Below are 25,334 nucleotides of genomic sequence, written 5' to 3'. Positions count from 1 at the left end.
TTACTTAAATAACTAGTTGATCTTTCCGATATTAAATCGGTGAAGTAAAATTTGTTCAGTCGCTACTTAATTGATAGACTATAAAAATGCGTTTGGTTTACTTTGCCCTTCGGCTTTCCATCGTGCGCGCGTCATGCCTTCCCTGGCAACATTGAGAATTTTTTTAGCGTTTAGCAGTCAACGTTTCTTTTTTATCTTCATAGAGGACAAAGCCATATAGTTCAATAGCTTTTTCACTGCAGATGGAAAAGCCTGCCACGATCCCGGCATATCTATAATAATATTACTCCCACCGAAGGGTAATCCTTCTAAAAAAAATTTGGGATTGCTTGTCAAAAAAAATGGGATTTCATGTACAAACGCCAGTTGCATCTTGCAAGAGATCGCCCATTATAGCATCAACTAACGATGCTAAATCGATACTTTTTACCCAGGGGATCATATACAATGGAAACATCGTTTGAGAAGCAATTTTCAAAGACTGTTTGTGTTTGCACCACCGGAATTAGCGACCAAACGTTATATACAATGCAGCTCAAGAATCGTTATGCACTCGTGGTTTAGCCTATACCAACTTGATATCGTCCAGGACCGTTTCAACTTATTTGACGAAATTGACCCAAAATGTTCAGGAAAGAAATTTATCAATGGATATTGTGATACTGCATCGCTTCAAAGTTTTAAATAAAAGCTGCAATGCATGGTGAAACAATGGGAAACACCTAAGGTCACATCATCGAACAACAACACTGTTCATACCGCCGCTTGAAGCTTGTTCGTGCACGTTTCACCTCTGCAGGAAAACTTACCTTTGCCTTAACCATTTAGGAGGTTATTCCAGTCTTGCCAAAGCATCGAATTATTATATATTTAATCTTGCAAATCCTGGTTTCTATTTGGCTGAGGCCGGAAACCGAGTTAAATGGGTCTTTTCCTTTTGTTACCGCCAGTGCTACGACGAGACCTATCCCACAAATCTTTTGGAAATTTGTAAACAATATGTTAACTCTACGTTCTACGAATCCAGCGGTTTTGAGCGCATAAAAAAAAAAGGTGTTTCCAAGGTTTTAAGGTAGTAATCCGCTTGGGTAATCAAACAACGCCCCGCTGGCTCCCTCGAATACGCAAATTTTGGATTATGGATAGAGACCCTGGGGAAACTTGCTAACATACAGCTCAATGAGGGGCTGTTGATCAAAAAATATTCGAAAAGATCAACTTCTACACTTGCACTGACACAAGTCGCTCATCTTTTTGTATAGTGTTTTTAATAGTTGACAGACAAGGTCCTCAGAAGGGTTGCCACGCTACTAATACAAGACTTGGTAAATACTAGATTTTGTCATTAAGTGGTTATCAGTTGTGAGGGAAGTTCAACTGTTTGTATTTAAAACCGTTCTATAGATATTTAGATTATAGCGTTTCGTATAAAGGGTATATTTTTCTCGCCGAAACAGGCGTCTCTTTCGCCGACAGGCTTAACTTTTAAAAACAAAACCAGCTGCAGCACTGTGACAAGTAAATATTCATTCGGCTACACACAGACGGTAACTACAGAAATTTTGTGCACTGTTGAATTACACCACACATGTAGCTCGGAGCAAGTATAAAATCTGATTTAACTAACCTTTTGTGCCGCAGTTCAAGACCAAAAGTATGAAAATGGTAGCTTTGCATGGTCTTCGAAGAGAAAAACCTGTCCTTTCCCGCGCTTGGTGTGGTAGTATATTACTCAACGTATAACTTCCTCTTTTAAGAGGCGTTCAGATCTGTTTTTTTCTCATACACAATGACGAAAGTGTTGACCTCTCACCTCGCTTCAGCATTCGCGCCAATATAGCCACCAATTTATATTACGCTTAGTTGACTCGAACTGAATGCTCTAGTCAAGGTGTTAGTCTTCACACTTACCAAAAAACACGTTAAAACGGCCTTCTTTGTCGTCCGTATTGCGCCCTTGAAAAATTCAATCACTCATTTTATCATAAAGAAAGAACATTTGCTTGTTTACACAATTTTCAAGGGATGAAACAAAAAATTCTCATCTCTGGATATCTAGGGGACTAAGACTGAGGAAGTCTTAAGACCACGTGACCTGGTATTGGACCGATCGTAAGAGGTTCTAGAAAAAAATGTTTGCAAGTGTAGCGTGTTTCGAACGTATATATTCTCATTGTAACTCAGCGCATGTGATACTCGCCAAGTTCATGAAATATTTAGCCTTCCTGAGAAAAGAGAAAAACCTCTGATCCAGGTATTTATAGTGTAGTTGTAAAAAACAATGTAGCCGGAAGGAATGGGGTTAAGTAATATGTAACGTTGCTCCAAAAAACGAAGGCGTTTAACAAAATCAATCAGTTACGCACCGTTAACATTGTGAGCTTTTTCAAAAGAAAAATGCAGCTTGCCAATTTAAATAGTGTAAAGACCAAGAATAAGAAAGTAAAGGAATTTTGCTTTGAACTATTGCGTTTCTGATAAATCAAACTGTAATTTAATCTTCAACCGAGCTTGTCAGCGAAACAAGAAGTGAGAGAGAAGAAGTCGGTTTCTAGAATGTACTAGGCAAAAAAGATCTGAAAGATAAACCCTTTCTTCTGAGTGTACTAATATACGCTTGCAACTGATGGACATTCAAGTTGTTCAAGCGACTGTGTAGAAGAATGAAGCCGCTTTATCAAAACAATAAATCATGACGCTTGCGAATACGCCGGAAGGTGTGGATGCGATGACTTCTAATGGTAACAGAGAAAATAGTGTAGCACAAACTGCTGAATCACTTAATGCAATGGATTTATTATCCAAAATCTTCGCAATGGGATTATTATAACATAACTGAAGCTCTTTGTTAAAATAAAGTAGACCGGCTTTTTGAAATTTACTGTTAGCCGAGTAAATCCTTACCTTTCATAAACATGTAAGTAAAATCCGACTTCGGTATAATAATAAACAATCAAATAATAACACACTTTTTGTCTTTCGCTTTGTGTATTGGAGAGCTTGATTGGGCAAAAGACGTTAGTTGAACTGATGAATCGCCTCGGGTCAAGACAGTTGTGATTAAATAAAATACCATAAAATTCTTCCATTTACCATGGTAGCGTCACAAAAAATAGAAACATCACTGAGTAATTGGACTTGATTTCCTTATGAAATACACCGAATTTTAAAACGTGTGGTTTTCTAGAAATGAGTATAATAAAGGAAGATGGTTTATGTATGTATGTATGGGAGGAAGTTTAAATGTGACTGTTCAATTGACTTACAGAAGAGCATTCATGATTGTTGTCCATACACGTACTCAAATAAATTAGGAAAAAAACCCGGCCTTTTCAGCAATGAATAGTAGTTGAAGCATTCCAGATTTCTTGTTATTTAAAATGGATAAGACGGACATTAATGTCAAGATTGCCGGTCAGAGCTGAGGCAGAGAGGGTTTAGATTCGTGTGGGCATTAGGGCCTGAGAGAGAAAGAAGAGGATGTCATTGCCTCGATGAAAACATTCCAATCAATTTGAAATAAATAATGAGAGCTTTTTACAATTTGCGTTTCCTTAGATAGAGTCACTTGCCAACGAGAGCTAGAAAAGCCCCATTATCGCAAAATAATGGACTAGAATATTAATCCGTTCCCATAACAAGACCTTGCACCTGTTCATGTGCATAGTCGGTAACTTTGAGTCTGTGGATGAAAACGTCCTCAAGTGTGACTATCCAGTTGACAGCCATCGAGCAGTTCTTTCCTGTGGTGCTGCGTATTATGCTGTGCAAGGTTTGAGTCTGTGGATAAAATCCTAAAATGCACCACTAAAATAAAAGCTACTGAGCAGTTCTTTTCTATGGTGTTGTGTATTATGCTGTACAAGCTTTAAGTCTGGATAAAATCCGGCTCAAGTGTGACCATTCAGATGAAAGTTACTGAGTAGTTCTTTCCTGTTGTGTATTATGGTGTGCAAGGTTCAGTTAAGTCTGTGGATAACACCCTAAAGGGTGATAGCTATTGAAGAGTTCTTTCCCCTATGCTGTTTATTATGTTGTACAAGGTGATTCTCCCTTTGAGCTGTGGATGAAATCCTAAAGTGTGACCATTCAAATGAAAGCTACTGAGCAGTATTTTCCTGTGGTGTTGTTTATTATGTTGTGCAAGGTTCAAGTCTCTAGATAAATTTCTAAAGCGTGACCATTCAAATGAAAGCTACTGAGCAGTACTTTCCTGTGGTGCTGTTTATTATGTTGTACAAGGTTTGAGTCTGCAGATAAAATCCTAAAGTGTGACCTTTCAGCTGAAACTGAGCTTTGAGCAATACTTACCTCAGAATGGTGCTGTTCGCTATTCTGTACCAGGTGACTCAAACTTGTGAGTCTGTGGATGGTGAATGTGGTCTTTCAAATGAAAGAGCTCTTCAGTGGTAGTTCAGAACTGATGATGCTGTCACTTTTACAATATTCCTCTAAACGGAATTTCAAGATTTTGTATAGTTTCGATCTTGATCGCTTTTGGGTGTGAAACTGGTTTGCGGTGAGTTGGAAATGTTGAGTTTATCCTCAAGAATCAGTATATTGCTTCCGCATTGAAGTATTAGCTAAGTGTTAAACGTCTTCAGTGTACTTATTTTAAATGATCACCAGATATAAGAAACAAATTTTAAAGTCAACCTTGTTTTGTATAAAGCGTTTGCGCAGCATACCTCGAAAGACGTCAAGCTGAACTCCTGATATTAACACTGGCCGAAACACGCTAAGATTAACTTCACGTCATTTGGCATTGAAGCCCAAGCTTTGGTCTGTACTTTAACTTTAATACTGGCTTTGGCTTTAAACATCTCGGTTGATTAAGCCAGACCAGGAATTATACTGCACCGTAAAACTTATTCAACAGCTAAAACTGTGCTCAGTAAATTTCAATTTCATATTGATTGAATGAAATTGTGAAGAGATTTGAGCTCAAGCATTTGTTTAATTTTTCAGGGCGTCTTGTTTAAACCAAGTTTATTGTTTGCAGCTTCCATGCACTTTTTTAAACCTCAGGTTTGTTAAAAACAAAGGCCTCTCCTTCAATTAACAAATTAGTATGGTATGCGGGCCTGAATTTAGAAATAGACAATTAAGATCAGCACCTCTCTTCAGTACAGTACTGAACACTCTTGCAAGTGGCTGGAGATTATTCCTCGAATAAATTATATTGTCTGCACAGCCGTTAGGTGTTGGCAAGTTAAAATCAATCATGTTGATATACACTGGGAATACGGGTCCCTTTTTTAAATCCAGTTACTCAAATTTACCGGTATAGCTAATAGCTGCTTTTAAAATTCATTTGAGAAGACGAATGTTCAGTGCTTGTTGAATAAATAAGAAAACTGCAATGGTCACAAAACATCCAACTTGATCCAGCTGACGCTGCTCAACTTTCCGGAAATCTCGGCCTTGTTTAGAAACGTTAAAACTATAATAAAGTGATTTCTTCAGCTTGGGAATAAATAGCTACAGAGGCCGGCTAACTTCCCTTGCAATACTCAGCAGGTTAGTTTCCGTCACGATACTGAGCGAACAAATGTTCCCCTCCATGCAAGGCTCAACCATTGAACTTTCCATTACACATATATTGGGAGCGATTTTAGACAAAATCCAAAATTGTGATAATTCCTGGAAAGCTGTGACCACATTTTTCTGTAGTTCTGTTTATAATTCTGTTCAAGCTGGCTCTCTGCAGATGAAATCCTTATAATAAGACTTAGACAGGACAGTCAAGTGAAAGCCACCAATTTACGATCGCTGTATTGCCTTGTACAGATCATCTGCTCATTAGCTTCCGTTTGAATGGTCACACTTTAAGATTAAACCCACAAACTCTAGAGTTAGAACTACCTTAACCAGCTCGTACGACATGATAAATCTTACCTCAGGAAAGTGCTGTTTAATAGTCATTTTCGTCCGAATATAGTCACACTAGTGATTTCTCCCACAGACTACAGAAGTTAGAACCCCTTAGGTAATGTTCATTATGTCGTACAAGGTGTTTGTTCGCTTTGAAGAACTCCAAAAGAAGATAAGCAATCGAGTACTTTCTTCAATGAAATTCTGCCAGTTTGATAATGTTCTCCGACCATTGATTGAAACCTTGGCATATTTGTGTTTGTATAGCGCTCGCAGCGGAGATAAATATTATGAGGAAATAGGGAAAATCTGGATTAGAACATATGCTGAAAAGAATAAACTAAGAGAAATAGCTTTGTCCTCCTAGTAAATTCACTAGTGGCACTAAAAATATAGCTGATACCCAAAAGAGGAATGCAGACATAATTATTTAATCGCAGATTAAGTAGACACGTTCATGCCTATCGCCATTTTCTAGGTACCTTGATTTAGTAAATTCATCTAATTCGTGGTCACAACTGGGCGGCTCTAGCTTTTATAAAGCTTGATTACTTTTATTAATCACCTATTACTTACCATCAAACTTAACAAACGTGTAATCATGTGAAATGTTCAACTGAGACGCTTGTTTGCACGGGAGGGAGTGGTACATTCGCTGCCACCCGAATCAACGTTTGAGAGCTATCTCCTCCATGCATGTACTTAAATGAAACTAGTTTAGCTCTCGTTCGAATATTCTCGCTTATCATGACGTTGGTTAGCGCTAATATCGGCGGCAATAATTCAGCATGGACGAACGGCGGTCAGTGAGGCGCGCGGATTCGGGAATATTCCGCACTTATAGTGGACGGTTCACAGTTGAGCGCCACGCAAAATAGGTGACGCTACGAAATAACTAGAGACTAAATTTAAGGTAAACTGCTTACCCGTGCATTTTGGGAGTTGGAGAGTTACATTGCTTACGGATGGATTGAGGACACGAGGCCGATACTTTTGCCAGAACGAGGATGCGGTTTCGAGCAACTTAACCAAGCTTCTTCGAAGATGACTGAGCGTCGATGCCAACCGTTCGCAGATCAGTAGAACGATAGGTTAAAATTTATAGGCAAACAAGCTTTGAACAGCTCGTACAAGATGACCGCATTCAAAGGAAAATGTATCGAGCAATGGACAATTCGTTTGCATCAAGGATGTCATCTTACCTTCATACCTAAAATCGCGCGAAGGTTTCTTCGTTTACGCTCAGCTAGGTTCCGGAACTCACACGTTCCTGAATGTGTTTACAAGCAATGGGACCCATGCAGCAGTTAAAAAAAAAAAAAGAGTCACGTGACCATCTCTACATCACTCAGATATTGGCCAATCACAAGTTGGCCTGAGGCATAGTGACACAACACAAAACTCAGAAGACAGTTAGAAATTTATTTTTAAGGACTTACCCTACATTTGCGATAATTTCAGATTAATTAACTTTTGAAAATTGCGGAAATTTGATGAAGGCATTTCGTTTGTTCGAAACGAGCGGTCAAAAGCATTTTATTTAATGGGCACGATAACTGAGAAACAATTAACAATAATTGAACTCGGTCAAGTTATCGCAAAATATCGTGATTTGTCAGTGTCTCGCAGGTCAATTATAATTAATTGATCTGCTCACCACTGACAAATCACGATATTTTGCGATAACTTGGCCGAGTTCAATTATTGTTTTATCATTCGATTACCGAGTTTGTTTTTCATAATTTTAATCAACTAAAGATGCCAAATCACTCTCTGGCAGCTCAAGGAAACGATCTGCCATTTTCACACAAGGGCGTGGCTTTAATTACGCATAAGCAGAATATTATTTGCAGCAAAACACAGTTGGACAATATAGCGCATGAGCAGACCATTATTTGTAGGCAGTTATTTGCAAATCACGTGGTTTGCTCTCGGCCAATGAAAAGGAAGAAAAAATGCATCGAATATCGCTTTGCGGACACCCCGGTATTACTGACAAAATCCAGATCCCCGGCGAAAGCTATATAATAGGGGTTTGACTGAAACTGACTCCCGCTATTACGGAATTGCGGACACTTTCGTGATACAAACATAACAATTTTATTGTTGTGACTCTCGATAAGGCGGACACCATGAACTTCGCATGTAACATAAATTGCAGTCTGATGTTCGTCATTTGTCAAAACACACTTCAAAAGATTTATTCTCGCACCAATCTCTTTAGTGGCTGTACAACAGACTCTGCGTTTTCACTTAGTCAGCTTATGCCTTTTCCTTACAGAATCTTAAGGAGAGACCAAGCCCTCATCCTCCATTCTCAACGACTGCTTAGCAGATTTACTACTGTTGATGAGCTTGTCAAGTCTTACAAGATATTTTGGGTCGCCACGTAACTCATAAATAACTGGAATCTCAAGCCCCAGGCCGCCACCTCTGTTGGTCCCGCTATTACGGACTCTCGCTATTACGGACACTAAACGACGTCCCGAGGGTGTCCGCTATAATGAGAGTTGACTATACTCCCTACAAGTTCACAGGTCAGGGGGACATGACAGTCTACTTCGGTGGATTTCTGTTCGGAACGCCTTCATCGCTCCTTGGATTTAGTTGTAAAGGGAAGCTAAGGGTTTCAGTTCGGAAAAATGATACCTCATAAGTTCGTATTAAACACTGGAAAACTATAATTCCTTTCGTTTACGAAGCGGGAAATATTTCTTTATAATTGCAGAAAAAGGCCAGGTCAGCTAGCGTTTTCCTCAGAAGCCAACAACAACTCGTAAATTCGGAGAATCAAATTCCGTTCTTAAAACTTTCAGTAACTTTAATTTTCGGTTATTGATCCGAACATGCCTGCATTGGCTTTAACAGATTTGTCTTCAAAAGGGCACAAAACGATCTGGAAACGAATGAGACAGCGTTCAGTTAAGAAGTATTGTTTAAATGTTCTCGTTGAATGCCCTTGACAGGTGCCGACCGCTTTTTGAGTGAATATTACTGATTTATCAATGAATGACAAAGCAAAAACAAACAGGAAGAAATTCAGCAAACACACGGTGTGAGCCGTAAGAAAGAAACTATAGTCCCGGCTCAAACGCGAGAACAATAACCACTTTGGTTTGATCCAAAATTCTCCAATGCCACGCTTTTTAAATAGCCAACTGATTTTGCCTCCCACCAGTTGGGATTTTTAACAATGTTATTTTCAGTTCGTATATTTATTTCACTGGTTTATAGGGTCCCCAATTAGCGCTACAGCGCTAAATACTTCGACACTTAAATAAAGTCATTTTTTATTTAATCTACAAGCCTTACCTGATTAATTCTTCAAAATCTTGCGCTCGTATAGTTCACTTGAACTCCTCCATGAACTCTTATCAAGTTATTTATTTTTGTACATTGTTGAGGTTTTAAAAACAGTCATTATTAACTCCATAAAGGGTAAGAACAACTCCATTTGTGGCATTTCAGAATGGAGTAATTTCAACTACTTATTTGGAGTTGAATGCAAAAGGTCTGAATACGGCCCTGAAGCGAGTTATTTTAAACGTAATATTTTAACTTTTTTTTCCGAGTTAACCAAAATAGCGTTTAAAAATTACCTTGTGAGTTTGTGAGAACAAGCCGGAAATTCCTTACTCAAAATGACTCCAAATAAAGTAACTTCAATTTCTCTGACAGTCAGGAGTACACACCATTTCAGGAATTTTTTCAACTTCCTGGCTGAAAAAATTACTGTGCTGGTCATATGGATGGTATAGGGCATTGATGACATACGGTCCAAACACCGTCGAAATGGTGTTTTTTTCGTGTTGGGCACTAAACGTTTCCTCTGCTTTCCTGAGATCTGCAATCTTTGGTGTCTTCGAACTTGTCCGTAGTGTTCACCGTTCGGCAAATGCTACATCCAGGCATCATTTAGATCGTTGTGTAACTCTCTCTATATTGGGAGTTGTTTTGACGGATAATAATATTTTACATTGTATTTTTTTTGGTTTGATCTGTCTCCAAGTTTCCATACTGAACTTAAACGCAAAGTTAATTTATGTGTGGTGCCAACGAATATCTGACAAAACAAATTTGTGTGTCAACCGGTCAGCGGTGCCCTCAGTTAAAGTGATATTTGGAAAAGTCTGTCAGAAAGCACTCTCGTTTTCTTTAGTAAACGCTTTTATTATGGTCTGCAGGATCACTTTTGACAATTGACGTCGGAATGACGTCATGTGCACTATGGCAAGCCAAATACGACAAAAGTGTGTGACGCGCTTGGGCAGAAAAATTGTGCAGTCTTGCAAAAACGCCAACAGTGCAATAAATTTTTCCGCAAAGTGAAGGGAGCCCATTTTCATTAATAGTAAAAAATGTTGGTGCACTTTGAATTTGAGCAAAGAATTAAAGAGAATTATAACATCAGCAAAATTGTACAGCATGCAAGGGTGACTAGCTTAGAAAAGGATCTTGACACGAACTGAAAAGAGAACAATCGCTATGTTTCCTTTAACGAGTTTATTTTCATAGCGTTTTTCCGGTTTCAAACGATTGCGATTTTGGAAGAATCGAAGTTCTTCTACAGCACCTTTCTCTTCTTAGAGTGCTGTAAAAAACGGAAATTAATTTTCATAAGATTGGTTTTCCATAAAAAGTCTTGAAACAAAATTGTACAAAAATGGCGAAAAAAATTAGATCTCAGAGAACCTCAAACTGACTCAGTTGGCGAGTGAGAGTTTAATTCTGATGGCTTTTAGAGGAGAAAAAATAATGTTCTGGTGATTAAACATGCCTGTTTTTACTGCTGAAATAAAACTGACGATGATCTGTTTGAGTGATAATAAGTTTTTTTCTCAGCCTCATATCTGTCTCTTGGACTGAAGAAGGTGAACTATTTTCATAACTGCAAGTTCTCACCAAGATCTTAAATTTGTTATAAATAGTATCGCGATATCTAAATGGACGAAAGCGTTAAGAGACAAAAAAAGAAGAAGAGGAAAAGGTAACTGAGAAGAGCGATGTCTTGATTGATGCCTTGGGGACATTAGCTTGTCATTTCATTTCACCCCTTCCCACGCTTTTTAACTCGCTAACTGGTAAACATGGCCATTATAAACGGCAGGCACCATATTAGAAGCAAGCGGCGGGAAAAAATTGAAACTTAACCATGCTTACTTCTTAAAATTATATAGTTTTATACTCTTGAGTTGGTCAACTAACTTACCAGAACATTCAGTTAGGTGTACTTTCAGGTCTTTCAGTTCTTCTCGTCTGTGTTGTCAGGCAGTTGTGAACGAAAGTGCTATCCTTGTCTTTGCAAATTCTTTGGCAATTATGAGCTTTCTATTCTTATCTTTAATCTATTCAGAATCAACAATAAAAATGTGACCTTTGGACCTCTTCTCAGCGTTTTCCCTGAAACGAAGGAAGATTAATTATACAACGTTAGTTTCGATTTAGGTTTCCGAGAAATTCCGGAACATGATGCAAAATTTTCCCTTCTGCTCTCCCCTTGGGATCAATAGTCGAGCTCGCCCGGATGCGTGAGACCCTGGGTCCAAGGTAACAAGAGCCAAACAAAGATGGCGTCTGGAAACTTCACAGCGCGGGAAGATTTTTCTTGTCTTTTACCTCGAATACGGAAAATTCCGTATTTAAACTGGAGTGGGTAAGTTGGATGCTCAAGAGATTGACGTTTTTGTAAAAATGCAAGGAGAATGGGGGTAATTAGAACATAAACTTGACAGTAACATTGCCTCGAACTCAGCTGTTGACGTCTGCAAACTGTCGAAGTGAATTACCACGATGTCATTTGGTGGAAAATCATTCAAGAGAGAGGAGCTGCGTCTGAAAAAAGAGCTTCAGCAGCTTACTAAACAATCAAAAAATGAATTTTCTGGCTTAAATAACAGTGACAAGTCGAAGTTGCTTGAAAGCAGCTCGAAAACTGCATTGGCGCAAAGAAGTCTTCCTACAAAACATGGGTCCCGCAAGAAACCAGTGAAAAACAAACGAAAAACAACAACTCAAGAAGTAGAAACGAACAATTCCGATGGAGAATTCCCTCCTCCAAGTCCTTCTATTGATTTAGGGCCAGAATTAAGAACAACACCGGATTCTGATGATAATGCAAAAACAGCTGAGCAGGAGTTACATGATTCAGTTGCTGTTGAGCGAAGGAATTCGGATCCGATTTCACGGTCAACTGGTGTGGCTTCCATCCGTTCAAAGGTGGATTTAAATGTTGTGATGTATGGGAAGGGCCTTGGTGATGAAAGCAGTTCAATAGTGAAACCAAAGGTAAATAACTAGAACTCGGTAAATAATTATGTGCTTTTGTGCTAGGCAGAGGCCTAGAAAAAGAGTTATTTTGGGTGCGTTTGTTTGGGAAAATCCAAATCCGGATTTTTGATCCAAGATCACCCGGAACATGGTGCATCAAAGGAACCGACGAATCCTTACCCAGATCGGATTCGTCGGTTCCTTTGATGTACCATGATCCGAGTGATTTTGGATCAAAAATCCGAATTTGGATTTTCCCAAACTAACGCACCCTTTGTTTTAATGGTTGGCACATTTGAAGAAAGGCCTGTTTCAGGTGACACCATACAGTTATTTGGCACGTGATGACTGGGTACTAAAATGGCGCGAGCACACAGTTTTCTAACTGGTACATGAATTTTCATTATGCTGGCGCATAACACAAGGCCACTTTTAGCCTGAAAAGTAAGGCTATTTTAACGAGTTTTCCACAGTGGGAATTTTTCTTAAAATTGGCTCAATGTTAGGATTTAGCTGGTACGGTATTTGTACTTAAAAAAAAATCTTAGGGAGAATTATACGCGGACAACTGCAATAAATGGCAAAAACGAAAATTGCAGAAGTTGGCGAAACGTATGTACAGAATTTGTTTTGACTTTCCAAGGAGATACTTTAGAGTTTCTCTCTTCTTTACACAAAAAATAGTGAAATTTTACTGCGCAAAATTCGGACAAACCCGTATTGAAACTAGCTAGGAGTGAAGGAATCGGTAGATGTATCATGTGCTGGTTGCCATGGAAACAGGTTTTACCAGTTGTAACAGTGTTTTTAGCAAAGCATAAGGACTTAGGTACTCGAAACTATGTTTGAACCCAGATATTTTTGCAGGGTTGAAAGAACCAGAACATCAAGAAAAATATATATCACTACCAGTGAAACCTGAAGAAATGGTATAAAGCCACCTAAAACAGTATCAATATTTTATCAACATTTGTTCAATAAAAGTTCAATGGATGTTGGGCGAGCGTTGGAACAAAAATAAAGTTGTGTTGGTGTTGTTCAAATGGCTTCAATGCCATTCAACATTTTTGAGAAGAAAGGAAATGTTGAACTGATGTTGAAATTTAAAAGTTTAAACCAATTTCAATTTGATTCAACATGCTTTCAACAAGCTTTCAACATTTTTTTACACTTTTAACAATGTTCAACGACCTGTTTAAACACCCCTGTCATTTGATTGAACAAAGTGTTGGACGCATGTTGTCAAAGCAAATTAATGTTGAAACCATTTAAACAAGCAGTGGCTTGCAGTTTATTAATATTATTGCATCTGACTCATCAATCAATTCCATTTTCGTAACCTTACTCACATGCATAAATCACAGTTTCATAAAATAATTTAACTCTGAATTGGAGTTAGCATCTTGTTAAAAGTTAATGATTACATACAAAATTTTAAAAATCTTACTTTACAGACTGAAGCACTTTTTGGTTATTCAGTTCAGTTGAAATCATGAAAGAATTCTAACACTCTAACTGATCAACCTGACAGACTGAATTTGATCCTCTCTCAAGGAGATGTGTTTGTTTACGCAAGATTAGGCAGTCATCAAGTTTCTTCAATGACAGTAGAAAGAAAAACAGACTAAAAGCTTCTCTAAATGAAAACTTTTTTCAAATAAGTCTTTGTATAGGCCTTAAGAAGGAAACGCGTGTAATTGTTGCTGCAAGGTGAGCGAGTCACAAGTCATTTTGAAGCAAATTTATTGACCTTTGCAGAGCACGTTTTTAAAAATATTTTGCAAAAACTGTTGGGAATACGGAGAATTGGTCAATTAGAATAGCATTTCAGTACGAATTCACAATCAAACCTGTAATTCTTTGTGAGTTGTATTCCTAGAAGCACTCGAAAATTACCAAGAAAGTCTGGCGTAAATGTTGAATAGAGATGTCCGGCTGCTTGCCCACTGAATAAAACAGCAATTTGTCTTTGAAGCACAATTTCTTTGCTGTTAATTTTTGGATTTCCACTCTTGAAACTGTCAAGTATTCCTTATCAGTTCTTTCCAGTTACCATTTCGAAAAGGTGTGTTTTCCTTCTAAAAACGCAAAATCGGCATCTGAAAATTTACACGGAACTCCACATGGACAAAAATGTTTTTGTGTCTAGGCCCCCCTAAAAATATATGTGCAGATGATGGATTCTGATTGGTCAGTCTTTTCTCAAGACAATTAGAACAATAGAGGACAAAATATCCCTCTGCTGGCTTCTAGGGGAGGAGAGGTGCAAATGCAAACATGCGAAAAATCGCGGGTGTTTCAGGGCAGCTCGGACTGAATGGGTTAAATGATGTTTACCCATGGGTCCAACATTGTTATACAACACAATAATGTTGTAAAACAATGTTGAAACACTTAGTCATGGTTAAATAGGTACTGTTTCTTCATCCTTAGAGATCAGTGGTTAAACCTCAGAGAGTCCGATCAGGGAGCCCCAAAACACCACATAGAACACCCCAGCCTGATGAGGTGCAAGCAAAGAAACCAGCAATCATTGGTTCTCAGAGTACTGCTGTTGCAGTTCAGCTTGCCCCACGTCCAGCACCCAAACCTCCTCGAGCAAGCTCCAGGGCCTCGCGTGCAGAATCAGCTAAGAGCTATGCTTCATCTGCCAAGTATGTTACATGTAGTATAATTGAAGGGCTGGGAGCATAACCGACTTATGTCGAATTTCAGCCTGTTTTTCGAGTTTGCTCGGATTTGTCCGAATTTTTGCATGTGAACTTCAATTCGATTGAAAAACATTGTTCAGTAATTTTTTCCGCCGATTTGTGTTTCATATTAATGCCATTGGGAATTGTTACCATCTTCTAAAGAAAAATCGATAACATTATGGTCACTATGGATAACCAAAAGGACAATGCATTGAGTATTTAATATTTGTATTAAATATAAACTTGTTGTCTTTGAACCACGGCACACGAAAGTGGTCTTTCTCGCGGGAGAAACGAAAAGAATTCTGTTACACTTTCATTTGATTGTTACAAACTACTACGTGCGTGTCAGGAATGTAAGAAACGCACCTCAGATACAATACGTCATCAAAATGTCCGCACATTTCTCGGCCACAGTTCTCACCACTAAAAAGTCATTTATATATGTTCGTTGGCAATGTTTTACCTTTGGCAGCGTGTAAATGCTTTGTTTATCATTAGATCGCCATGTTGAAATGCTTTCCTTAAGGTGTTTCACAGAGGAAATCTATTTTCCAACAGTTCTCGCCCCATTACGTAAAAATAATTCAAAATTCAATTAGTTTCTTTATTGCGACATGGGCGAGAACTGTTGCCAAATTACTAAGACGCACTTTTGCTGTGATCAAAAGGGGTAGAATAGAAGGGCAACAAATCGGTTTTTCATTGAGAGAAAAGTTTATCTCGAAACAAGCCATTTCCTTTCCTGCAACACGATTTGAATAAGCGAGAACTGAGGGCGAGAACTGTTACGCATTGAAAGAAAACAAGTTCTATGTCACGTACTGCGTGACTTACGGCCTTACTGGCTTTCAAGAGGCCGGTCTTTGTATGAAATGCAGTTATTTTCCCTTACGGTTAGGTGAAAAGTTACAACCGTGTTAATGAAATAATATGACAGTGTTGCTTGAAGTTCGTTATGCTACTAGTTGGTTTTATCGCCCCGAAAGGAAAACACAAAATTGGAACTAGCACTTGAAATCACGCGAAAGCTATTTGCGCCACACTTAACCTACGGCTAAAAAGAGTAACTTTCTTGACTTCGTTAATGCACAAAGCAAAAATATGCACCATAGGACTTTACTTGGCTGACCGAAAACCATAACTTACATTCCAATGTTTCCACTTCCCAAATACACACGGTTACCTTACAACAAGAACGCGCGGTCCGAGTCTTCTTAACTGACGAGTACGACTTGGACAACATCTCTAACAACATTACCCTTCCAAGCACATTCACTAGTAAACAAAGAAACAACCACATTCCCCTCCCCCCCCCCAACTCAATGTTGTTTTCTGGGTCACGAACAGTCTCCTCGCAAGCATCACCTTCCAAATCAACATTGCATAAGGGGGAGGGGGGGGGGGAGGGAGAAATAACTGTGATAGAATTAAGAAGAGAGAAACAGTGAGTGAGTGGTTTCTACATCTGTTTTCGGTTGTCATTGTATAGGGGGAGGGAGTGGGAGAGAGAAGTAAAGTTCTGTGGTAGAATTAACAAGAGAGAAATAGTAAGCAAGTGGTTTTTGCGCTGTTGGTGTTTGGTTTTCTCAAGGAGTTTTGTACACGATTGTAAAACCGCGAAATGTTTTCAAAACCAGGGAGAGCAAAAATTGGGACAAATGCGACCAAAATCGAAAACTGGGCTAAAATTCGACATAAGTCGGTTATGCTCTCAGCTCTTCAATTATTAAAAACTGTATCACTGTATAATGCAATTCCAGGGATTTGATTGGCTTAGCGGCCATTGTATATGAGCCATTGTACCATGCCAGAGAAATAGCGACCATTAAAAATAAATATTGTCCTCTGATTGTTCTTGCAAAGCGAAATCAGCAAGATCTAGCAATATTTCTTGATTGTTTTTAACAATTATTATTCCACTCACACTTGTTGGATATGAGATGATTATTAAGCCAACTCTGCGCGCTATCTGTCATCTCATATCGAGCCCGCTCTCAAGGAATAATTGTTGATGATACTGTTGTCGTGTCATCTTATTCCTCTCTGCCCACTTTAGAATCACATCCTGTTAAGGTCTTTATTCACTTAATGTTTAGTAGAATGTTCACAGATTGTACTTCACATTAAAATGTGAATTAACCATCTTAAAGTTTACTTTAGCATGTCAGTTTTACACTGGGTTTAGGAGTTACAAAAATGGGAAGGGTTAATTTGTTAATGGCATTTGCTGTGTTTTGTGTAAAACAACTACGTGCATCAAACCTTAATACAGTCAACTCTCTCATAGCCACCACTTCTCGTAAGCGACCACCTCCCATAAGCGACCACTTCGTAAACAACCGTTTTGTTTCTCATTTAAATACTGTTCCAAGAGCTCTCTCGTAAACAACCACCACTCAAATTTCTTAAGGGACCGGGACCACTTTTTAGGCCAGAAATTGCATATATCCTTTTGTTTTCTGTTTCGGGTAAGCGACCACCCAACATAATCACGTATGATCGTTAGTAAATCATTACTCAGAAGTAACAAAAGTTCAATTTTTAATGACGCTACCCCGGACTGCTGACAGAAAATAACAGTTTACAGACAGAGAAGATGGCTATAATTACATCTGTAGGTAAACGGGAATTGTTACAGCGATCTGTTCCAAAATGTTATACAAAGTTTCATCAGAAGAATGAATAGATGTGAAAAATCAAATAAATTAGTTTCTATTTGCCTAATTTTAGCTGCTAAGGTAATATTTTTATGTAATTAACTAATCAATCTGGTATAAGGCTTATTTTGTTGATCTTTCCCGTAAGCGACCACCTCTCGTAAGCGACCACTTTGTCGTGCCCCAAGGGTGGTCGCTTACTAGAGAGTTGACTGTAGTAATACCAAGGTACAATCATGGTACAGTTGTAAAGGGTCACTAATTCAAATGAGGTTTCACTATAATTATTATGTGCAGTATTTACCATGATTATCATTCATGTGTAAGGCACACCATTCTTGCAGGGTTTTTTTTTGTTTATTTTTTCTTAAAAATTGGAATGGTCTTAGTTTGGAGTGTTGCATAATGGATGTCATGTAACTACATGTATATATGTTGTGTTTTAATTTTTTTTTAGTTTAAAAATTTTCAAACCAGTTTAATTTTTATTTTCCCTTGTTTCCAGTATTCATTACCATAATCTGAGACGAAAGGAAGTAACCATCAAACTGGTTTGAAAATTTTTCAACCATTAAAATTTTGAAGCACAACATACAGTGTATATGTTGTAGGTTAAAATGAATCCAGGTTAAAATGATTTCAACCTAGGTTGATTTGTATTTTCACTTTCTTAAGGTTGGGTAATTTACATCTGAAACAAAGGAAAATACAAATCAACCTAGGTTGAAATCATTTTAACCTACATATACACAATGTAGTGGATTGCCATAAGATGCCAAATAAGGTGTACATGTATTCTAAACTGAGCCTTGTTTCTAGGGATAACCAAACCCTGCCTCCAACCACACCCACGATACCAGATGATGAAGATGTTGTGATTTTAAATACTGCCGAAGAAGAAGACTGTGACAATAAAGACAAGAGCTCAGAGGTCAAACAGGGATGTGATGATGAATTGGATAAACAAGAGAATGATGATAATGCAGGAGGAGAATCCATCAGCATTGAAATTACTGCTGATTATAAAAATAATGAACCAGTCAATGAGAATGGGCAGACAGGAACATCTAAAGAGCAAAAAGCTGAAGAGAAAGAAAAAGATTTTGGATTGGCAGCAGCTTCAGCCTCTTGGCCTGTTTTAGAGACTGATAAAGTAAAGGCAGAGGAACAGGATGGCGAGGAAGACTCTCCCATAAATAGAATCCATTCTGAGATTCTTGAACTGACCAGGAAAATAAGCTTGCCAGAAGTGGGGCTGTTGAACTTGATACGAGCAACTGAGGAAGCTGAAAATGAAGCCAAAAGGCAACAGGAAGTGGCAGCTGGATCTTCTCCATCAAGAGAAAGTTTTTTACTGCGTGCAATGGCAGAACATGGAGGCATGGATTTGTCATTGCATGGAGGTCTTAAAGGTGTGACACGTCGAGACCCCAAACAATCATCCTCCCCCAGTCCATGGGTACCTAAGACACCTGTCGTTGGCAGCAAAACTAGGTTGCAGAATGATGAGGGGGGTAAGACATCTACTGTGGAAAAAGAAAGTTTCAGCACTAGTCCAAGGAAAGACAAAACAGTCACACTGAAAAGCGAAGGTGTTGCCACTGATGCAGTTGCAAAGCCACAAACAGCAGATGAATTGGTAAAGACAGCAGGTAAAGGGCCGACTGAAACAAGGAGGAGTCTAGCAACCACTGACAGAGACATGCTAGGTATGTTGTATAATTATGTAGAGTATTTACTGAACAGCTTTTAACCCTGTACATGTACGTCCCAGTGTCCAGCATCTAATACATGTATCTCCTATCATTACAGAGATTTACATGTACATGTGTACACATTGAATTACGTTTTCGTCAAATGAAAGAAATGACCACGTGACCGTGCTTACCCTATATTTGCCGCTCATTTTTTTCAGTTTCTCAGTAAAACTGAGTAGTTTTCAGTGTTCCAGATAAGAGAGGAGTCTCAGGTCAGAAATCCGAGAAGCCTGGCTTCCTGACCTGACAAAATAAATGGCAAACTTAAGAAGATTTAGAGAGAACCAGAGCTACTGACCCCTCAAAATTCTTCATTGACTCTCTGATTTTGAAAGTTATCTGGAACACTGAGTTTGCAGTAGCATCAAAGGTCAGAGTTATTTTGCACTATTCTAATCTGTGTACACATTTTTTGTTAGGAAAACATAAACGTGAATCTCACATTTGCTGTAAATGAGTGTGATTTTAAACCTCTCTAATGTCACTACACTACCCCACTAACTTAAACTCCAAAGGGAAGCAAAAACTAGTCCCAGTTGGCAGGGATTTGAGTTAGTGTGGTTAGTGTTGAAATTGAATTATACTGTTAAAAGTTATAAAAAATATTGTGGTTTTTATCATTCTTTTCCAATGACAAGTCACTTGGGTGCAACAAGTCTGTTTACAACCTTTTGATAAGAATGTTTAGTTTAGAGATTTTAGCAACAATTTTGAAACAAGAATAATTATGTCAAGGATAAAACAAAGACTGAGATCTAGTCAAGAACTTTTCTGTACATTAAAGTCACTTTTTCACACATAACTGGGAGCCATGCCAAGCCAAACCATGCATCCTCACCCTTATTAAGTAAACACAACCAATAAATCCCTACCACTACATCACAAACACAATCTCCAAAAACTGGCTAATGGAAATTGGAACAGAAAAACAAGATGGCAAGACACAACTGTGAAAAATTTAACTGAAGTGGAAAAAAGATCTGGAGGGTGGGTGGGTAGGGTATGTCAAGCAATGGTGGATGGCAACAAACAAAACTGAACCTTGGACCACAGCATGTGACCTGAAAACCCCCGCACACTAGAACACAGATTCCCAGGTGCATGTGACGAATTATCTTTTTCGCTTCTTTCTTTCCTCAGCCAGCGGAAAACCACACTTAACAATATGATTTTGACATGTCAGCCAGCCATGTTCTGACATTTTGAGATTTACCGACCAATGTTTGTACAATTGGTAGAGTTTGAGGTATCGGGGTCAATTGAGCCATGGGGAAGTAAAATTAGTTTGAGTTAACCAAGGTCGAGTTAGCTGACAGTAAAATGACTGGAAAAATGGGGTCAAATCCAGGGGAGATGGGATTTTGTTCAAGATAGCAGAGAGTTCAAGTTAACCAAAACAAAAGATTCTGCATTAAAATAATCATAGGTCACCTGTGGTGGCAGTGCGATTTTATTTGTTTTACCTTGCCTCCAATAGGTAGCTTTATATTATGAACATGATTGTATTGATTATTCTTTGTATTTTGTTTTGTAGCATCTCAGTCCCTCACGCTGCTCACGAGGCAAACTGGACGCGTCAGTCAAAAGACCATGACTGATGAACAGGCTTTGGAGGTAAAATTACCTGTTACATGTACACTGTACAAGTTTTATACTGTAAATTAGCTGTTGAACCCACTGGGGGGAGGTCTGCAAATTTTGATATCTCATTAATTTTTTGGTCATAATATACTGTAAAATTCCTAACAGAAGCTCCTTCTGTAAAAAAAAATAGGCCCCATACATGTACATGTATCTCAAACGCTAAAATCCTTCCAATAATAAGCCCTCCTGAGCCTGGTTGTTCGAAAGCCGATTAATGTTAATCCACGATTAAAAGTTATCCAAGGTTTTCTGCTCGCTGTTAAAATTGTTTTTAAACTCTAATGTTAAGCTCGTGGTAAAGAAAAGTCCACAACAAAACTGAGGGACAAAAATCCTTTTAAAAAATCTTTGTTGTGTAATTAAACTCCTCACTTTTCTCTGTACATTTCTTATGGTTACTAGTTGGGAGAATTTGTTGAAAAATTGGTGACAATCATTTCCATTGTTCTCATGACCCACACAATAAATTTAATTAAGGATGGTGCCTACTTTTGTACTGCGCATACGCTCTGCGCATATCATTATTGCCTCGGTGGTTAAAATAAAACTTACAGTTTTTAGTGGTTATTGCCTTGGTGCTTGGTGCTTATTGACCCAGTCGTTGAAATAGAACAGTTTTTTCCTGTTTATTGGTTCGGTCGTAAAATTAGAACACAACTTACAGTTTTTAATTGTTAATGCCCCGGTGGTTAAAATACAACAGTTGTCTGTCTTTATTGCCTCAGTGATGAGTTTTTAGTGGTTATTTCCTCAGTGGTTATTGCCTCGGTGGTTAAAGTAAAAAAGTTTTTGGTGGTTATTGCCTCCGTAGTTAAAATAAAACAGTTTTTGATGGTTATTGCTTCAGGTTAAAATAAAACAGTTTTTGGTAGTTATTGCCTCCGTGGTTAAAATAAAACAGTTTTTAGTGGTTATTGCCTAAATGGTTAAAATAAAACAGTTTTTGGTGGTTGTTGCCTTGGTGGTTAAAATATAAAAGTTTTTAGTAGTTATTGCCTTAATGGTTAAAATAAAACAGTTTTTCGTGGTTGTTGCCTCAGTGGTTAAAATAAAACAGTTTTTGGTGGTTATTGCCTTGGTGGTTAAAATAAAACAGTTTTTGGTGGTTATTGCCTTGGTGGTTAAAATAAAACAGTTTTTGGTCGTTATCGCCTCGTTGGTTAGAATAAAACAGTTTTTGGTGGTTATTGCCTCGGTAGTTAAAATAAAACAGTTTTTGGTGGTTATTGCCTCGGTGGTTAAAATAAAACAGTTTTTGGTGGTTGTTGCCTCGGTGGTTAAAATAAAACAGTTTTTGGTGGTTATTGCCTTGGTGGTTAAAATAAAACAGTTTTTGGTGGTTATTGCCTCGGTGGTTAAAGTAAAACAGTTTTTGGTGGTTATTGCCTCGGTGGTTAAAATAAAACAGTTTTTGGTGGTTATTGCCTTGGTGGTTAAAATAAAACAGTTTTTTGTAGTTGTTGCCTCGGTGGTTAAAATAAAACAGTTTTTGGTGGTTTTTGCCTCGGTGGTTAAAATTAAACAGTTTTTAGTGGTTATTGCCTCGGTGGTTAAAATAAAACAGTTTTGAGTGGTTATTGCCTCGGTGGTTAAAATAAAAGTTTTTGGTGGTTGTTTCCTCGGTGGTTAAAATAAAACAGTTTTTGATGGTTATTGCCTCGGTGGTTAAAGTAAAACAGTTTTTGGTGGTTATTGCCTCGGTGGTTAAAATAAAACAGTTTTTGGTGGTTGTTGCCTCGGTGGTTAAAATAAACAGTTTTTGGTGGTTATTGCCTCGGTGGTTAAAATAAAACAGTTTTTACTGGTTATTGCCTCAGTGGTTAAAATAAGACAGTTTTTGGTGGTTATTGCCTCGGTGGTTAAAATAAAACAGTTTTTAGTGGTTATTGCCTCGGTGGTTAAAGTAAAACAGTTTTTGGTGGTTATTGCCTCGGTGGTTAAAATAAAACAGTTTTTGGTGGTTGTTGTCTCGGTGGTTAAAATAAAACAGTTTTTGGTGGTTATTGCCTCGGTGGTTAAAATAAAACAGTTTTTGGTGGTTATTGCCTGAGTGGTTAATATAAAACAGTTTTTGGTGAAAATAAAACAGTGTTTGGTGGTTATTGCCTTGGTGGTTAAAATAAAACAGTTTTTAGTGGTTATTCCCTCGGTGGTTACAGAAAAACAGTTTTTGGGGGTTATTGTCTCGGTGGTTAAAATAAAACGGTTTTTAGTGGTTATTACCTTGGTTGTTAAAATAAAACAGTTTTTGGTGGTTATTGCCTTGGTGGTTAAAATAAAACAGTTTTTAGTGGTTGTTGCCTCGGTGGTTAAAATGAAAAGGTTTTTGGTGGTTATTGCCTTGGTGGTTAAAATAAAACAGTTTTTGGTGGTTATTACCTCAGTGGTTAAAATAAACCAGTTTTTGGTGGTTATTGCCTTGGTGGTTAAAATAAAACAGTTTTTGGTGGTTATTGCCTTGGTGGTTAAAATAAAACAGTTTTTAGTGGTTATTGCCTCGGTGGTTAAAGAAAAACAGTTTTTGGTGGTTATTGTCTCGGTGGTTAAAATAAAACAGTTTTTAGTGGTTATTGCCTGGGTGGTTAAAATAAAACAGTTTTTGGTGGTTATTGTCTTGGTGGTTAAAATAAAACAGTTTTTGGTGGTTATTGCCTCGGTGGTTATAATAAAACAGTTTTTGGTGGTTATTGCGTCGGTGGTTAAAATAAAACAGTTTTTGGTGGTTATTGCCTCGGTGGTTAAAATAAAACAGTTTTTGGTGGTTATTGCCTCGGTGGTCAAAATAAAACAGTTTTTGGTGATTATTGCCTCGGTGGTTAAAATAAAACAGTTTTTGTGGTTATTGCCTTGGTGGTTAAAGAAAAACAGTTTTTGGTGGTTATTGTCTCGGTGGTTAAAATAAAACAGTTTTTAGTGGTTATTGCCTCGGTGGTTAAAATAAAACAGTTTTTGGTACTTATTGCCTCGGTGGTTAAAATCAAACAGTTTTTAGTGGTTGTTGCCTTGGTGGTTAAAATAAAACAGTTTTTAGTGGTTGTTGCCTTGGTGGTTAAAATAAAACAGTTTTTGGTGGTTATTGCCTCAGTGGTTAAAATAAAACAGTTTTTGGTGGTTATTGCCTCGGTGGTTAAAATAAAACAGTTTTTTGTGGTTATTGCCTCGGTGGTTAAAATAAAACAGTTTTTGGTGGTTATTGCCTCGGTGGTTAAAATCAAACAGTTTTTGGTGGTTATTGCCTTGGTGGTTAAAATAAAACAGTTTTTTGTGATTGTTTCCTCTGTGGTTAATATAAAACAGTTTTAAGTGGTTATTGCTTCGGTGGTTAAAATAAAACAGTTTTTAGTGGTTATTGCCTCGGTGGTTAAAGAAAAACACTGTTTGGTGGTTATTGCCTCGATGGTTAAAATAAAACAGTTTCTGGTGGTTATTGCCTCGGTGGTTAAAATAAAACAGTTTTTGGTGGTTATTGCCTCGGTGGTTAAAATAAAACACTTTTTGGTGGTTGTTGCCTCGGTGGTTAAAAGAAAACAGTTTTTGGTGGGTATTGCCTTGGTGGTTCAAATAAAACAGTTTTTGGTGCCTGTTGCTTTGGTGGTTCAAATAAAACAGTTTTTGGTGGTTATTGCCTTGGTGGTTAAAATAAAACAGTTTTTGGTGGTTATTGCCTTGCTGGTTAAAATAAAACAGTTTTTGGTCGTTATCGCCTCGTTGGTTAGAATAAACAGTTTTTGGTCGTTATTGCTCGGTGGTTAAAATAAAAGAGTATTTTGTGGTTGTTGCCTCGGTGGTTAAAATAAAACAACTTTTGGTGGTTATTGCCTCGGTGGTCAAAATAAAACAGTTTTTGGTGATTATTGCCTCGGTGGTTAAAATAAAACAGTTTTTGTGGTTATTGCCTTGGTGGTTAAAGAAAAACAGTTTTTGGTGGTTATTGTCTCGGTGGTTAAAATAAAACAGTTTTTGGTGGTTATTGCCTCGGTGGTTAAAATAAAACAGTTTTTTGTGGTTATTGCCTCGGTGGTTAAAATAAAACAGTTTTTGGTGGTTATTGCCTCGGTGGTTAAAATCAAACAGTTTTTGGTGGTTATTGCCTTGGTGGTTAAAATAAAACAGTTTTTTGTGATTGTTTCCTCTGTGGTTAATATAAAACAGTTTTAAGTGGTTATTGCTTCGGTGGTTAAAATAAAACAGTTTTTAGTGGTTATTGCCTCGGTGGTTAAAGAAAAACACTGTTTGGTGGTTATTGCCTCGATGGTTAAAATAAAACAGTTTCTGGTGGTTATTGCCTCGGTGGTTAAAATAAAACAGTTTTTGGTGGTTATTGCCTCGGTGGTTAAAATAAAACACTTTTTGGTGGTTGTTGCCTCGGTGGTTAAAAGAAAACAGTTTTTGGTGGGTATTGCCTTGGTGGTTCAAATAAAACAGTTTTTGGTGCCTGT

General features: G+C 37.9%; 2 protein-coding genes across 6 annotated transcripts in view; one reads left to right on the top strand and one right to left on the bottom strand.

Annotated features, from left to right (window-relative positions):
* LOC146479308 (uncharacterized) overlaps positions 1-7,097 on the bottom strand; it is a 43,821-nt gene extending 36,724 nt beyond the window's left edge. The window contains exon 1 of one of the 3 annotated variants that reach the window (XM_085110975.1): positions 7,077-7,097. In XM_085110975.1, the coding sequence (XP_084967101.1) occupies positions 7,077-7,082 (6 nt within the window). In that variant the 5' untranslated portion in view covers positions 7,083-7,097. Of the gene's footprint in view, positions 1-809; positions 959-1,627; positions 1,783-7,076 lie in introns of those variants that run through there. The other 2 variants (XM_085110976.1, XM_085110974.1) reach the window with 2 other exon arrangements.
* Positions 1-25,334, top strand: part of LOC146479307 (uncharacterized) — a 161,088-nt gene that overhangs the window by 846 nt on the left and 134,908 nt on the right. For 2 of the 3 annotated variants that reach the window (XM_085110970.1, XM_085110968.1), the window contains exons 1-4: positions 11,091-12,159; positions 14,575-14,795; positions 18,314-19,203; positions 20,786-20,865. In XM_085110970.1, coding sequence (XP_084967096.1) covers positions 11,665-12,159; positions 14,575-14,795; positions 18,314-19,203; positions 20,786-20,865 — 1,686 coding nt within the window. In that variant the 5' untranslated portion in view covers positions 11,091-11,664. Of the gene's footprint in view, positions 1-11,090; positions 12,160-14,574; positions 14,796-18,313; positions 19,204-20,785; positions 20,866-25,334 lie in introns of those variants that run through there. The other variant, XM_085110969.1, reaches the window with a different exon arrangement.

This window comes from Pavona decussata, unplaced genomic scaffold (genome assembly GCF_977016875.1).
Source record: "Pavona decussata unplaced genomic scaffold, jaPavDecu1.1 SCAFFOLD_59, whole genome shotgun sequence".
In the NCBI taxonomy this organism is placed as follows: Eukaryota; Metazoa; Cnidaria; class Anthozoa; order Scleractinia; family Agariciidae; genus Pavona; species Pavona decussata.
Note: the sequence above shows the minus strand (reverse complement) of the source record. Positions and strands in the feature narration are given on the sequence as shown.